General features: G+C 41.8%; 1 protein-coding gene across 1 annotated transcript; it reads right to left on the bottom strand.

The window, feature by feature from the left end:
* Window positions 1–13,579: 13,579 nt before the first annotated feature.
* LOC138875436 (uncharacterized) lies at window positions 13,580–14,820 on the bottom strand. Its single transcript, XM_070154264.1, has 3 exons — window positions 14,573–14,820; window positions 14,267–14,387; window positions 13,580–13,957 (listed from the first exon to the last, which is right to left on the bottom strand). Exons 1-3 carry the CDS (start codon window positions 14,818–14,820, stop codon window positions 13,580–13,582), a joined length of 747 nt encoding a protein of 248 aa, XP_070010365.1.
* Between the last annotated feature and the right edge of the window lie 1,512 nt (window positions 14,821–16,332).

Raw genomic sequence — 16,332 nt, 5'->3', positions numbered from 1 at the left:
GCATACTCACTCCCCGTGGAGTGAGATGCAGCTTTATCTGCTTCCCCGGTCTTAGGATTTAGCTTTCCAATTATTTTTCCCCTTCCCCCACGGGAGTAACCACCTCTCCCGGATTGTATTTGTTTCCCCGTTCGCTTCTTAGCCATATGTTTTTGAACCATTGTCTGCAAGGAGGACATGTCTAGCATTGTTAGTAAAAGCACATGATATGAAATGGACAGTTTAATTGAATGAAAGAATTGCAGACACAGTTTCACAGACAGAGGAACGCGGACCGCACTAAAAGGCACGCGATCCGCGCAGTTTACTGATTCACACAATGGTTTCTCTGAATGAACCGACGCGGTCTGCACTGTTTTGCGTTGCGGCCGCGTAACTTCAACGCGGACCGCATAGAGATGGACGTGGACCGCACAGGTGAACTGCCAAAATGTTGACTTCTCTGAACTTTTCACACACGGTCCGCACTATTTTGATGCGCGGCCGCGCTGGACTCACGCGGACCCTATAGAAATGTCACGCGGACCGCATGTAGGCGATTCATCATAGCACACACAAAAACCACGCGGACCGCGCAAAAATGTTGTGCGGCCGCATAGGGAAAATTTAATTGAGGCGGAATTTTTTTTCTCTTTAAGTCCCATTTTGATCGGAATTTGACCCCTCAGTGTCCCTACTCAATTAATTACATGGATTTATGCCCCTAAGTCACACTAAACAATAGAAATCCAAACTAACAGTCATTAAGAAGAAAAACTGAAAATAAGAAGTTATACTAGTAGAGAGTAATGAGAAGAAACAAAAAATTAGGCTATGCATGAAATGGACAAGATTTGTTACCAGGGATTAGTGAAAAATCGACTAAATGAGCAGGGAGTGCGGATGAACAGTGAAAATTTAGAGCTCCAGATGAAAATTTGCGAAAAGGTTCAAATGAGGCCCAAGGATTCTATTTATAGAAAAACCCTGGGGCTTTCAGCTTACCTACCAGCGCGGCCGCACAAAAATGGCCGCGGTCCGCGCTGGTTTCTTTTAGTCACATTTTGACTACTCAGCCCATGCGGACCGCACTGCTTTGATGTGCGGCCGCGTGGGAGTTTATCAGAGACTTGGTAATTCCAGCTTCTCACACGCAGACCGCACAGAAAGGGACGCGGACCGCGTTGAATTTTTTTTCTGAGGATGAACTCACTGCTGCTCAAGCCCACGCGGACCGCACTGCTTTGATGCGCGGCCGCGTGGGGCAATTTCTATGGATTGATCATTTTTTTGTACTTCTTCCTTGCACTGGTTCAACAAAATCCCTGCAACACTTCACAAATTATCAGCTCAAAAATCCTACTCTACAACAGAAAAACAAATAAAAGGAAAAAGACATGGGTTGCCTCCCACGAAGCACCTGATTTAACGTCGCGACACGATGCATGTTACCATCACAGTCATTTCAAATGAATGCGCGCCACCACGTGGCTGTCATCAATCTTTCCCAAATAATGCTTGATGCGATGCCCATTGACTCGGAAGACTTCACCATTTTTATTTTTGAGATCAATGGCACCAAAGGGAGTTATCCCAACCACTTCAAAAGGGCCGCTCCACTTGGACTTCAACTTGCCCGGAAATAACCTCAACCGGGAATTGAAAAGAAGAACCATATCACCCATTTTGAATTCCTTCCCTCTGGCATACTTGTCATGAAGGTACTTCATCTTATCCTTATACAAGGACGAGCTGGAGTAAGCATGAAACCTAAACTCATCAAGTTCATTCAATTGCTCCACCCGAAGGTTTGCAGCTATATCCCATTCTAAGTTCAACTTTTTCAGCGCCCACATAGCTTTATGTTCCAATTCTACCGGAAGATGACAAGCCTTCCCAAACACCAACCGATACGGTGACATACCAATCGGCATCTTGAAAGCTGTACGATAAGCCCAAAGAGCATCATCCAACTTCTTCGACCAGTCAGTCCTATTTGCATTGACAGTTTTGGATAGAATACTCTTAATCTCACGGTTGGACACCTCAACTTGGCCACTCGCTTGAGGATGATAAGGAGTGGTTACCTTGTGATTTACCCCATACTTGGCTAGCAGAGAGTCAAAATCCCGGTTGAAAAAATGAGAACCCCCGTCACTAATTATGGCACGTGGAGTGCCAAACCTCCTGAAGATACTCTTTTTCAAAAATGCCACCACACTTCGAGCTTCATTATTTGGCAAAGCTATGGCCTCAACCCATTTCGACACATAGTCAACTGCTACCAAGATGTAAGTGTTGCCACAGGAACTTACAAATGGTACCATAAAGTCTATCCCCCAAACATCAAAGATGTCAACCTCTAGAATTGTGTTAAGGGGCATCTCATCTTTTTTCGAAATCCCTCCGGCACGTTGGCATTCATCACATCTTTTCACAAAGTCACCGGTATCCTTGAACAACGAAGGCCAATAGAAACCACAGCTCAACACTTTAGACGTCGTCCTTGCCCCGCCATGATGGCCACCATAGGGCGAAGAGTGACAAGCTTCCACAATACTCAGTTGCTCATCTTCAGGAACACACCGGCGAATTACACCATCGGTGCAGATTTTAAAAAGATACGGCTCATCCTAATAGTAATCCAAGCAATCCCGCTTGAGCTTCTTCCTTTGGTTAGAAGAGAGCTCACACGGAACCACACCGGTAACAAGGTAATTGGCAATGTCGGCAAACCATGGCATGTCCAGCATTGAGACCGAGAGGAGTTGTTCATCCGGAAAAGCATCATTTATCTCAAGGTCGTCCAAAGGCCTCCCTTCCTCCTCCAATCGAGACAAGTGGTCCGCCACTTGGTTTTCACTACCTTTTCTATCAATGATCTCCAAATAAAATTCTTGAAGAAGAAGCACCCATCTCATTAACCTCGCTTTAGAATCTTTCTTCGTCATCAAATACCTAAGGGCGGCGTGATCGGTATGAATAATCACTTTGGCCCCCATAAGGTATGGGCGAAACTTCTCCATGGCAAAAACAATGGCAAGCAATTCCTTTTCGGTGACCGTATAGTTCCTTTGAGCTTCATTCATTGTCTTACTTGCGTAGTACACCGGATGGAACATCTTGTTGATTCTTTGGCCCAAGACCGCCCCCACCGCAACATCACTAGCGTCGCACATGAGCTCAAAGGGCAAGCTCCAATTTGGTGCGGTAATAATGGGGGTAGTCGTCAACTTTTGCTTTAGAAGCTCGAAAGCCTCCATACATTTCTCATCAAACACATATTTGGCATCTTTCTCAAGCAATTTACACAACGGGTTAACTACCTTAGAGAAGTCTTTGATGAATCTTCGGTAGAAACCCGCGTGTCCAAGAAAACTCCTCACCCCTTTGACAGAAGTAGGGGGAGGGAGCTTCGAGATAACCTCAATTTTCGCTTTATCAACCTCAATCCCTCTTTTTGAAATTTTGTGACCCAACACAATGCCTTCTTCTACCATAAAATGGCATTTCTCCCAATTGAGAACCAAGTTTGTATCTTCACATCGGACCAATACACGATCCAAGTTTTGCAAGCAATCACCGAAAGAGTCCCCGACCACACTAAAATCATCCATGAAGACCTCCAAAATGTCTTCCACCATATCGGTGAAGATTGCCATCATACATCGTTGGAAAGTCGCCGGTGCATTACATAACCCAAATGGCATTCGAGAGAAGGCGAATGTGCCATAAGGACATGTGAAAGTTGTCTTTTCTTGGTCTTCCGGGGCAATGAGAATTTGGTTATAGCCTGAATACCCATCCAGAAAACAATAGAAAGCCCGGCCTGCAAGACGATCAAGCATTTGGTCCAAGAACGGCAGTGGGAAATGATCCTTTCTAGTCACCTTGTTCAACTTCCGGTAGTCCATGCATACCTTCCAACCCGTCACAGTGCGAGTCGAAATAAGTTCATTATTGTCATTAGTCACCACAGTCATTCCTCCCTTCTTTGGCACACATTGCACTGGAGAAGTCCACGAACTATCAGAAATTGGGTACACCACACCGGCGTCAAGCCACTTGATAACTTCCTTTTTAACCACCTCTTGCATGGCTTCATTGAGTCTCCTTTGATGTTCAAGAGACGTCCTAGCATCATCCTCCAATATTATCTTGTGCATGCAAAACGCGGGGCTAATACCCCGAATATCCGCCAAGGTCCATCCAATTGCCCGCTTGCGCTTTTGAAGAACCGCCAAAGTGGCTTCAACCTGCACGTTAGTCAAGCAAGAAGAAAGTATAACCGGCAAAGTAAAATTAGGACCAAGAAATTCATACCTGAGGTGAGGAGGAAGTGGTTTCAACTCCAACACCGGTGGCTCCTCAATAGATGGCTTGGTGGGAGGAGTTTTGCGATTTTCAAGATCAAGAGATAACTTCCTCGGTTCATAAGAATATGAGCCCATGCCATGTAATGCATTCACACACTCCACCCATCTAGCATCATCATCAACATCCATGTTCAATAGCACGGCCTCAAGTGGGTCCTCAACATTAGCCATAGCGCTTTTGCCATCCACTATCACTGCCGTGACAATGTCAACAAACGAGCACACCTCGTTGCTATTTGGTTGCCTCATTGATTTGCATACGTGAAACACCACATTTTCATCACCAACACGGAAGGTCAATTCTCCTGCTTCCACATCAACCAAGGCCTTTCCCGTAGCTAGAAAGGGCCTCCCAAGAATGATAGGCACCTCAAAATCAACTTCACAATCCAAGATCACGAAATCGGCTGGCAATATGAACTTATCAACATGAACAAGGACATCATCAATAATTCCCAAAGGCCGCTTCATTGATCGGTCCGCCATTTGAAGCCTCATAGAAGTTGGACGAGGTTGTCCGATTCCCAAGGTCTTGAAGACCTAATATGGCATTAAATTGATACTTGCCCCCAAGTCGCAAAGGGCTTTTGCAAAGTCGGCACTTCCAATGGTATATGGGATAGTGAATGCGCCGGGATCCTCAAGTTTTGAAGCCATAGAATGCACAATTGTTCTCACTTGATGGGTCATCTTGATTGTCTCACACTCCATTGATCTCTTTTTTGTAACCAAATCTTTCATGAACTTTGCGTATCCCGGCATTTGCTCGAGTGCCTCCACCAACGGCACATTGATAGTCAAACTCTTCATCATTTCAATAAATTTCTTAAATTGGTTGTCACCCTTTTGCTTGGCCAACCGTTAAGGGTAGGGCGGAGGAGGTCTAGGCAAGGGTGCCTTGGCTTTTGGCACCACCGGTTCGGGCATATCAATGACGTGTTCCCTAGACGGGTTCATGGCCTCTTGAGTCTCCTCCTCACCCTCATCAATTGCAATTCTCCCATCATCATTTGCACTTGGTTCGACAACATCCTCAACTACCAACGGAATCTCATCATTTTGCAACTCATGTTCATCTACCGGAACTCGGTTATCTCTTGAGGCATGCACATCACTGCCTCTTCCACTTCGTGTTGTCACTGCCATCACATGATTTTTGTACCCTCCCTTGGGGTTTACTACCGTGTCACTTGGTAAAGCACCCTTTGGGCGAGTATTTAAAGATTGAGAGATTTGGCCTAATTGCACTTCCAAGTTCCTGATAGATGTGTTATGCGAAGCTAATTGGGCCTCAGAATCTTGACTTTTTTTCATTATTTGTTCGAACATTCTCTCTATTCGACTCATGTCATTGCCCGACGAACTCGACCCTTGAGATTGGAACGGAGGCGGGTTATTGGGCTGTTGATACATTGGGGACCTTTGATAGCCTTGCCCCCTATTACCTTGACCACCATTGTTGTTGTTCCAATTGTTGTTCCCGCTCCAATTTCCTTGATTCCCAGAATTATTGTTCCCCCAATTGCCTCCTTGATTGTTGTTGTAATTCCAATTGCCGCCTTGTTGATTGCCCCAATTACCTTGGGGTCTCCATTGTTGATTCCCTTGGTTGCCTCTATTCCCTTGGTAGTTGTTGACATATTGGACTTCCTCACTTTGGTCATCAAAACCTTCATTCGAATACCCACCACCATCATTGTTGTTGTCATATTGTTCACAATTACCTTGAGGTTGTTGTCCTCTTTGCCTCCTTTTCAACATAGAAACACCTTCCATTGCATTGACTTGGCGCGGGTTTTGGACTTGTTGCAATTGCGCCTTTGCTAATTGATTCATAGTTGTTGTAAGTTCGGCTATCGCTTGGCCATGATCGTGCAATTCCTTGTGCAAATGGATGACCGTGGGGTCACCTTGTGGCACGTTTGCTCGGCTTTGCCATGCCGAAGAGGTGTCGGCCATTTCATCAAGTACATCACATGCCTCTTGGTAAGAAAGTTTCATAAAATTCCCTCCGGCCAATTGGTTCACAATGCATTGATTTGTGGTGTTGATGCCCCGATAAAAAGTTTGTTGAATCATAGCCTCGGTCATGTCGTTATTAGGGCACTCCTTCACCATTGTTCTATATCTTTCCCATATTTCATGCAAAGGTTCTGTTGGCTCCTGCTTGAAAGCTAGAATTTCATCCCAAAGAGCCGCCATATGACTTGGACAGAAGAACTTGGCAATAAATTTGTCCGCCAATTCATCCCATGTTATGATAGAATGATTGGGGAGCCTTTCTAACCAATCCAATGCTTTACCCCGAAGAGAGAATGGGAAAAGCCTCAATCTCAACACGTCCTCGGACACGTTTGTCTGCTTGCTACCCCAACAAGTATCCACGAACCCCTTCAAGTGCTTGTAGGCATTTTAATCGGAGGCACCCATGAAATAACCTCGTTGCTCGAGCAAGGTCAGCATAACATTTGTGATTTGAAAGTTCCCCGCCCGAATTCGGGGAGGAACAATAGCACTAGCGTATCCTTGATTTGGTAGAACTCTGGGAGCCACTCTCGGCGGTTGCGGAGGAGGGTTTGGAATGTTGTTGTTCTCATTTGCATTTATATTGACATTCCGGCCTCTCCGTGGAAGTTGAGGTAAGACCTCATCTTGTTCTAGATCTTCTACCTCCTCCCCCGCTATCACATTGCCGAGAGGGTCATTTGCATTAAGAGCCATGGTACCTGATTGATCAACACACAAAATTAGTGAATAAGAAGGAAAGAGAAGCAAAACACAATACTAGCTACACAGATAGTCAACACCGTAAAGTTCCCCGGCAACGGCGCCAAAAAGTGATCACAGCAGACTCAACCTAAGGATGAGTGGGCGCTAATACTTTTACCCAATAGCGATATCGGGGTCGATTTTCCACAGGGAACTTCAAATTGGAGTCGAGTATTTGTATGGTCTAGGATAGTGTTTTAGCTCATAATTGATCTTCTAACATTTTTGGTTTTCTTTTGTTTAAGAGCTACAATTTATCAACTACAGTTGTAAAGCTAGGTTATGCTAAAATTAGGATTCTAAATTGTATGCAAGATAGATAAAAGCACTAGGGATGCAGCATTTACCTAGGTGGTCCACTAACGGGTAGAAATTCCTAATGCAAGAATGACAAATATGGGGCTTATGCTATAACCGTTGCACCTTTTACACCCACTCTCACACCTCTCGGTAGAGAGAGTGATTTTTCCCAATTGACTCTCTCGAGACCAATTGGGTAGGCTAATTTGCCCAAGCAACTTATGGTTCAAGTTGGGTAATTACTCTCTCGAGGTTTAACCCGTTAATTGGGACTACCATTCTCATGGGTCCATCCCGATTCCTTGTTGGAGTTAATCTTGAGGTCATAGACTCTCTTTCTCAAGAATAGTCAAGACCCACTAAGCTAGACTTAGTGTTTGCAACCACCAAATCTTAGTGAAAACTTAAAATTAATCCAAATAGCAAATACCCAACATCATTCTTGCACTAAACAATCACACCCATCAATTTCCCACACTAGGGTTGAGCCACAACCCTAGCTAATGGGTTTAGCTAGACATAGTAGTAACAAAAATCAAAGAAATAATAGATGAAATTGACATAATAGTTAACTACAATGTTAATCTACTTGATTCCCCTTTAAAACTAGAAGAAATGGCCCAAAATAGGCTAATAATAGGGTAACACGAGTTCAACTGCTCTCTACTCTCGAACCGCCTTCCTCAAAAATTCCGTGCTAAAAAGTAAAATGTTCTATTTATACTTCACAAGAAAAACCGGACAAAAATACCCCTGAGGGTCTGGCGCGGACCGCGCACAAATGACGCGCGGCCGCGTAGGGCTCTGGGTCTTCATTGCTTGCATCTGGTACTGGGGGGCGCGGACCGCACAAAAGTGACGTGCGGCCGCATGAACTTCATCCACGCAGACCGCACTGATTAGGTACGCGGTCGCATGAGCTTTTGTCTCGAGTGATTGCTTCTCTGATTCTCTTAGGTGCGGACCGCACAAAAAGGGACGCGGACCGCGTTTGAACTGGGTGCGGACCACGCGAGAAGAGGCGCGGACCACGCAACTTATCTTAAAAATATCATGGCCTCTGAACTTTCCTGCGCGGCCGCGTGGCAAAACAGTGCGGTCCGCGCAGGTTGAACTTGGATATGCCCAGCTTCTGAACTCTCTTGCACGGTCGCGTGGCAGAACAGTGCGGACCGCGCAGGGCCTTTTGATCCCCCCTTTCAGTTGTCTCTTGACACTCGGCAGATTTCACTCCTTTTTTGAACCGATCTTTAGTATTTGTCATCTTGTCGCTCAAACCTGCAATCAAGTGTCATTTGTAAGCATTTTGGGACTATTATATGGCAATAAATGCACAAAGCTTAGGTAAGAATGGGTATAAAAAACATGCAGAAATCGCAGTTATCAACACCATACTTTGCAAGCAAAGTGTCAAAAGCTCTATTACAAAAATGAGACCCCCCATCATTTATGATTGCACGAGGAGTGCCAAACCTTGTAAAAATGCTCTTCTTGAGAAACGCAACAACACTTCGGGCCTCATTGTTGGGTAGAGTCGCGGCTTCAACCCACTTTGAAACATATTCAACCGCCACAAGAATGTATGTGTTCCCACACGAGCTAACGGGCCTATAAACTCAATGCCCCATACATCAAAAATATCAACTTCAAGAATGGTATTAAGAGGCATCTCATCTTTCTTCGAAATTCCAACCGCTCTTTGACATTCATCACACCTCTTCACAAGTTCACTTGCATCTTTGTACAAAGTTGGCCAATAAAACCCACAACTAAGAACTTTGGAAGTCGTCCTCGTCCCGCCATGATGGCTACCATAGGGAGAGGAATGACAAGTCTCTAAGATACTCAATTGCTCCTCCTCCGGGACACACCTTCGGATCACTCCATCCGTGCAAATCTTGAACAAGTATGGTTCATCCCAATAGAACTCTAAATTATCCCATTTGAGCTTCTTACTTTGGTTAAAAGAGAGATCACAAGGGATTATACCAGTCACAAGGAAATTAGCAACGTCCGCAAACCATGGCATACCATTCACCGACACTGAAAGGAGTTGTTCGTCGGGAAATGAATCATTAACTCTAGGCCATCACGAGGCCTCCCCTCCTCCTCCAAGCGGGACAAGTGGTCTGCCACTTGGTTTTCACTACCCTTCCATTCCACAATCTCCAAATTAAACTCTTGAAGTAGCAAGACCCATCGCATCAGTCTAGCTTTGGAATCCTTCTTTGTTATCAAGTACCGAAGTGCGACATGATCGGTATAGACTATGACCTTGGCACCCATAAGATACGACCGAAATTTCTCCATTGCGAACACAATAGCCAAAAGTTCTTTCTCGGTCACCGTGTAGTTCACTTGAGCATCATTCATTGTCTTGATTGCATAGTACACTGGATGAAACATTTTGTTCACTCTTTGACCCAAACCCGCCCCAACCGCAACATCGCTCGCATCACACATGAGCTCAAAGGAAAAGCTTCAATTAGGTGCGGTAATGATAGGAGTGGCGGTCAACTTGTGCTTGAGAAGTTCAAAGGCTTGCATACATCTCTCATCGAATACAAACTTGGCATCTTTTTCTAATAACTTGCATAAGGGGTTCACTTCCTTCAAAATAGTCTTTGATAAATCTCCGGCAGAACCCCGCATGCCTAAGAAAACTTCTAACTCCCTTGACAGAGGTAGGGGGAGGGAGCCTTGAAATCACATCAATTTTTGCTTTGTCCACCTCGATACCATGCTTTAAAATTTTATGCCTAAGAACTATGCCCTCTTCCACCATGAAGTGGAATTTCTCCCAATTAAGAACAAAATTTGTTTCTTCACAATGGGCCAACACTCTATCAAGATTTTTTAAACACTCATCAAATGAATCACCCACAACACTAAAGTCGTCCATGAACACCTCCAAAATATCTTCCACCATATTGGTGAAAATAGCCATCATACACCACTGAAATGTAGCCGGTGCATTACACAACCCAAAAGGCATCCGAGAAATGGAAAAGGTGCCATATGGACAAGTGAATGTGGTATTCTCCCGATCTTCTAGAGCAATCAAGATTTGGTTGTATCCAGAATACTCATCCAAGAAACAATAGAAGGCACGCCCATCAAGTTGGTCTAACATCTGATCAAGAAAAGGCAATGGAAAGTGATCCTTCTGGGTTACTTTATTCAACTTGCGGTAGTCCATGCATACCCTCCAATCAGTGACGGTTTTGGTAGGAATCAACCTATTTTGTGAATTTGCAACCACAGTCATGCCACCCTTCTTCGGTACACATTGCACCGGAGAAGTCCAAGAGCTATCAGAAATGGGGTACACAACCTCGGCATCCAACCACTTGATCACCTCCTTTTTCAAAACTTCTTGCATTGCCTCGTTTAACCTCCTTTGATGTTCCAAGGAGGGCTTTGCATCATCTTCCAGAATAATCTTGTGCATACAGAATGCGGGGCTTATTCCCCGAATATCAGCTAAAGTCCATCCAATTGCCTTTTCCGCTTTTGGAGCACCGCCAAAGTGGCATCAACCTACGTGTTAGTAAGACAAGATGAAAGAATAACTAGAAAAGTAAAACTAGGGCCTAAGAATTCATACTTGAGATGTGGAATCAACGACTTCAACTCCAACACCAGAGGTTTCTCAATCGAAGTTTTTGTTGGTAGAGTCTTCCTATCCTCAAGGTCCAAAGATAGTTTCCTATGCTCATAAGAGTAAGAGCCCATCTGATGTAAAGCATTCACACACTCCACTCAGCCTTTGTCATCATTGACATCAAGATTTAACAATACGGCCTTTAGAGGGTCCTCCACATTAATCATTACACTTGTATCATCAACTATCACTGCCGTGATAAGGTCCACAAAAGAGCACACCTCAAAACTGTTGGGCTGCTTCATTGACTTGCACACATGAAAGACCACTTTCTCATCACCCACCCGGAAGGTGAGTTCCCCAGCTTCCACATCAACTAAGGCCTTCCCAGTAGCAAGGAAAGGTCTCCTCAATATGATTGGAACTTCATAATCTACCTCATAATCCAAGATCACAAAATCAACTAGCAAGATAAATTTGTCCACCTGGACAAGCACATCATCAATAATACCCAATGGTCTCTTCATCGTTCTATCCGCCATTTGCAATCTCATGGAAGTCGGCCTCGGCTGCCCAATACCCAAAGTCTTGAAAACTGCGTAGGGCACCAAGTTGATACTTGCCCCCAAGATTCAAGTCAATTGGAGTTTTTGCAACTTTAAATCCTAAGTGCTTGAATTTTTTAAGTACTGTCTTAATATAATGAGATTGTGACAATGTCGGACCTTGAGGAGTCTTGTGGATCTTAATCCCTAGAATTAAATCAGAAACTCCCAAGTCCTTCATATCAAACTTGCTAATTAGCATACACTTAGTAGCATTTATGTTGGCAATGTCATTACTCATTATCAACATATCGTCCACATATAAGCAAACAATGACTATGCGATTTGGAACATTTTTAATGTACACACATTTATCATATTCATTTATCTTAAAACCATTTGACAACATTGTTTGGTCAAATTTCGCATGCTATTATTTGGGTGCTTGTTTTAGTCCGTAAAGGGACTTAACAAGTCTACAGACCTTCTTTTCTTTACCTGGAACCACGAACCCTTCAGGTTGTTCCATGTAGATTTCTTCCTCCAAATCTCCATTCAAGAAGGCCGTTTTAATGTCCATTTGATGAATTTCAAGACCATACACCGCAACTAATGCTACTAACATCCGTATGGACGTAATCCTTGTAACTCGAGAGTATGTATCAAAATAGTCAAGACTTCTTGTTGTCTATACCCTTTGACTACAAGTCTTGCCTTAAATTTATCAATAGTGCCATCATCTTTCATTTTTATCTTAAAAATCCATTTAGAACCCAAAGGTTATTTCCAGGAGGAAGATCAACCAATTCCCATGTATGGTTGTTCAATATGGATTCTATTTCACTATTGACTGCCTCTTTCCAAAACAATGATTTCGAAGAAGACATAGCTTCTTTAAATGTTCGAGGCTCATTTTCCAATAAGAAAGTCACAAAATCTAGTCCAAATGAAGTAGACGTTCTTTGACGTTTACTACGTTTTGGATCCTCCTGATTAAATGTACTTTTCTTTTGTTTCTTCTCGAGGTCGTTTAGATCCTTCACCAATCGACTCACATTCCTTTTTATACAGATATATATATTTTCAAAGAACTCAGCATTATCTAATTCTATAACCGTATTATTATGAATGTATGGATTTTCTGATTTCTGAACCAGAAATCGATATGTTTTACTATTGGTTGCATATCCTATGAAAACACAATCAACAGTTTTCGGTCTTATTTTTACCCTTTTGGGTTTAGGAAATTGCACTTTTGCCAAACATCCCCGCACTTTAAAATAATTCAAGTTGAGTTTCCTTCCTTTTCATTTTTCATAAGGAATGGATTGTGTTTTGCTACGGGGTTACTCGATTTAGTATTCGGTTAGCCATAAGAATGGCTTCCCCCCACAAGTTCTGTGGCAAACCAGAACTTATCAATAATGCATCCATCATCTCCTTTAATGAACAATTCTTTCTTTCTGCAATTCCATTGGATTGGGGCATGTAAGGGGCCATTGTTTGATGAATAATTCCATATTCTAAACATATTTGTTCAAAAGGAGATTCATATTCACCACCCCTATCACTTATTATCATTTTAATTTTCTTGTTAAGTTGCGTTTCAACTTCATTTTTGTATTGCTTGAATGCGTCTATTGCTTCATCTTTACTATTAAGTACGTAAACATAGCAATATCGAGTACTATCGTCAATAAAAGTTATAAAATACTTCTTTCCACCGCGAGATGGTATTTACTTCATGTCGCAAATATCTGTGTGAATTAAGTCTAAAGGATTTGAGTTCCTTTCAACTAACTTATACGGATGTTTAACATACTTAGATTCCACACATATTTGACATTTTGATTTGTCGCATTCAAATTTAGGCAATACTTCCAAATTAATCATTTTTTGCAAGGTTTTATAATTAACATGGCCCAAACGTATATGCCATAATTCATTTGACTTAAGTAAGTAAGACGAAGCTGAAATTTTATTATTATTTTCAACAACCATTCAGCTTAATTCATATGCCATAATTCATTCACCTTGAAAAGGCCCTCAGTGAGGTAACCTTTTCTTACAAATATTTCGTTCTTACTTATTACAACCTTATCGGAAACAAAAATACACGTAAAACCATTCTTAACAAGAAGTCCAACGGAGACTAAATTCTTCCTAATCTCGGGAACATGAAGGACATTGTTCAAAGTCACCACCTTGCCAGAAGTCATCTTTAGAAAGATCTTTCCACATCCTTCAATCTTGGCGGTTGCAGCATTTCCCATAGAAAGAGTCTCTTCGGGTCCAATAGGAGCATATGTTGCAAAGGCTTCCCTAACAGCACAAACATGGCGAGTGGCTCCAGAATCAATCCACCACTTCTTAGGATTTCCCACCTGGTTGCATTCAGAAAGCATAGCACACAAGTCATCAACATCTTCATGCTTTTCAACCATGTTTGCTTGACCCTTCTTCTTGTCTTTCTTCGGAGCACGACACTCCGTAGATTTGTGCCCAGTTTTCCCACAGTTGTAGCAATTTTCGTTGAACCGCTTCTTGCTTGGGTTTCTTTTCGGTCCAGAAGCCTGCTTCCTCTTTCTCTTATTTTGAGAAGTATCCTCAACAATGTTTGCTCCCATTATTGTTGAGGTTCTACAGCCTCTCTTTTCAGCAGCTTTGTTGTCCTCTTCGATTCTCAACCAAACAATGAGATCTTTAAGGGACATCTCCTTGCGTTTGTGTTTCAAGTTGTTTTTGAAGTCCTTCCACAAAGGAGGCAACTTCTCAATCATCGCTGCTACTTGGAATGCTTCATTGATGACAAGTCTTCAATGAAAATTCTGTTAGTAAAAATACTAAAATTACTACTTTCAAGATCAATATTAATTCGATTTATACCTTCAGTAAGGAGATCGTGAATAATCACTTGCAATTCCTGGACTTGGGTAATAACATACTTGCTATCTACCATTTTGTAGTCCAAAAACTTAGCGGCAACGAATTTCTTCAACCCGACATCTTCAGTTTTATATTTCTTTTCAAGCATAGTCCACAATTCTTTTGACGTCTCCAAGCAACTGCAAACATTATACAGATCGTCCTCCAGTCCGCCAAGAACATAATTCTTGCACAGAAAATCAGAATGCTTCCACGCCTCAATCACGAGAAAACGTTCATTCTCTGGAGTTTCATCAGGCAAAACAAGAACATCTTTCTTAAAGAACTTCTGCAGACTTAAAGTAGTCAAGTAGAAGAACATCTTCTGCTGCCACCGCTTGAAATCTAACTCGGAAAATTTTCCGGGTTTCTCCGCCGGTGCCAACGCTGGTGTTCAGCTTATTGATGTATTGGCAGTCACCATTGGAACAGCCTGGTTCCCGTTATCAATATTCATTTCTATAAAAGAATGATACAAACAAACGTTAAAATCACGTAGATTTTAATTTCCAATGGAGTAGAAAACCACAAAGGTTTTAAACTCCAAAACAGTAAATATAACACAAATACAGAATATAAATTAAATTCCTTAAGCTTGTTAGGAAGCTATATTTGTAAACTAATTTTGAAAAAAAAAACAGAATAACATATAAACAGAAAATGTAAAGAGATAAAAATCAATTCGAGCCCACTGAATTCACAGTGTTTCCTTAAGGAATTTAATCCTCTCTTAGTACCCAAGGTTATGGATTATTTCCTCCCAGGATAGAACGAATTACACACTGGTGTAGTGGTACTTCAAACTCCAGTATTTTAGAGAACACAAAGTTCGGTAGCAAATCACACTTATTGTTGCTTTGTTTGATGTTAAAGTATGTATAAGAAGGAGGATAAACTCATAAAATCGTATGAAAATTCTGAGAGAATAGACTTGTATTTATAGTCAAAGTTGGGCTAAAAACTCTTCAGAATGGTTGTTTCTGCAAAACGGACATAACATAAATGCCATAACATAAATGGCTATTTATTCAACAATAAAGAGGGAAAATTGAAAAGGGTAGTTTAATTTTCAGTTACACAACTGGAAAACGGAAAACTGATTGGATTTAATATCAATATTTATTTTAATATTAATATTCTATTATTAAAACGAATATTTAATAACATTTTTGTTAATATTTTACTATTAACAAATAAATTTGGTCCAAAAAATTAATCAATCAATCGATCATTTGACCAAATCCAAATCCAAATCCGAATGGCTGTTTATGCAAAACGGCCGTAGCATAAATGCCATTTAATATTAATATTCTGTTATTAAAATGAATATTTAATAACATTTCTGTTAATATTTTATTATTAACAAATAAATTTGGTCCAAAAAATTAATCAAGTCGAAGCCGAGCCGAGCGACGACGGCGGCGCGAGGCTTGCCTTCTTCTCAACTCTTTAAGAGCTAGAAGAAGGAGAGAAACTTAAAAATTTCATTTTCTTCCATTTCTCATTCACCCTCTTTCAAGCATTTAATGTACTTAAACCCCCAACGGTACTGGCTAGAGCTCTAACATGTGTACTAGCAGGGATATCTTCCTGTCAAGTAAACTACACTGAGAAATGCTAATAATTTTGGTCATAGTTTCGTCTACGTTACTAACATAAGATAAACTAAATCAATGATTCACTATAGTTAAATCTAGATGAGACGTCATATAAAATTGTGTTGGAAATGTTAATAGCAATCGAGAAAGCAGCCCTGGATAAGTGGACCACCATAAATAGTTCACTGGTCGATCGCAACACCGCTTAATATCTTGATTGAGAATTTTTTTTTCGG

Source organism: Nicotiana sylvestris, chromosome 8, assembly GCF_000393655.2.
Source record: "Nicotiana sylvestris chromosome 8, ASM39365v2, whole genome shotgun sequence".
NCBI lineage: Eukaryota > Viridiplantae > Streptophyta > Magnoliopsida > Solanales > Solanaceae > Nicotiana > Nicotiana sylvestris.
This window is presented reverse-complemented; position numbering and strand designations above follow the sequence as displayed.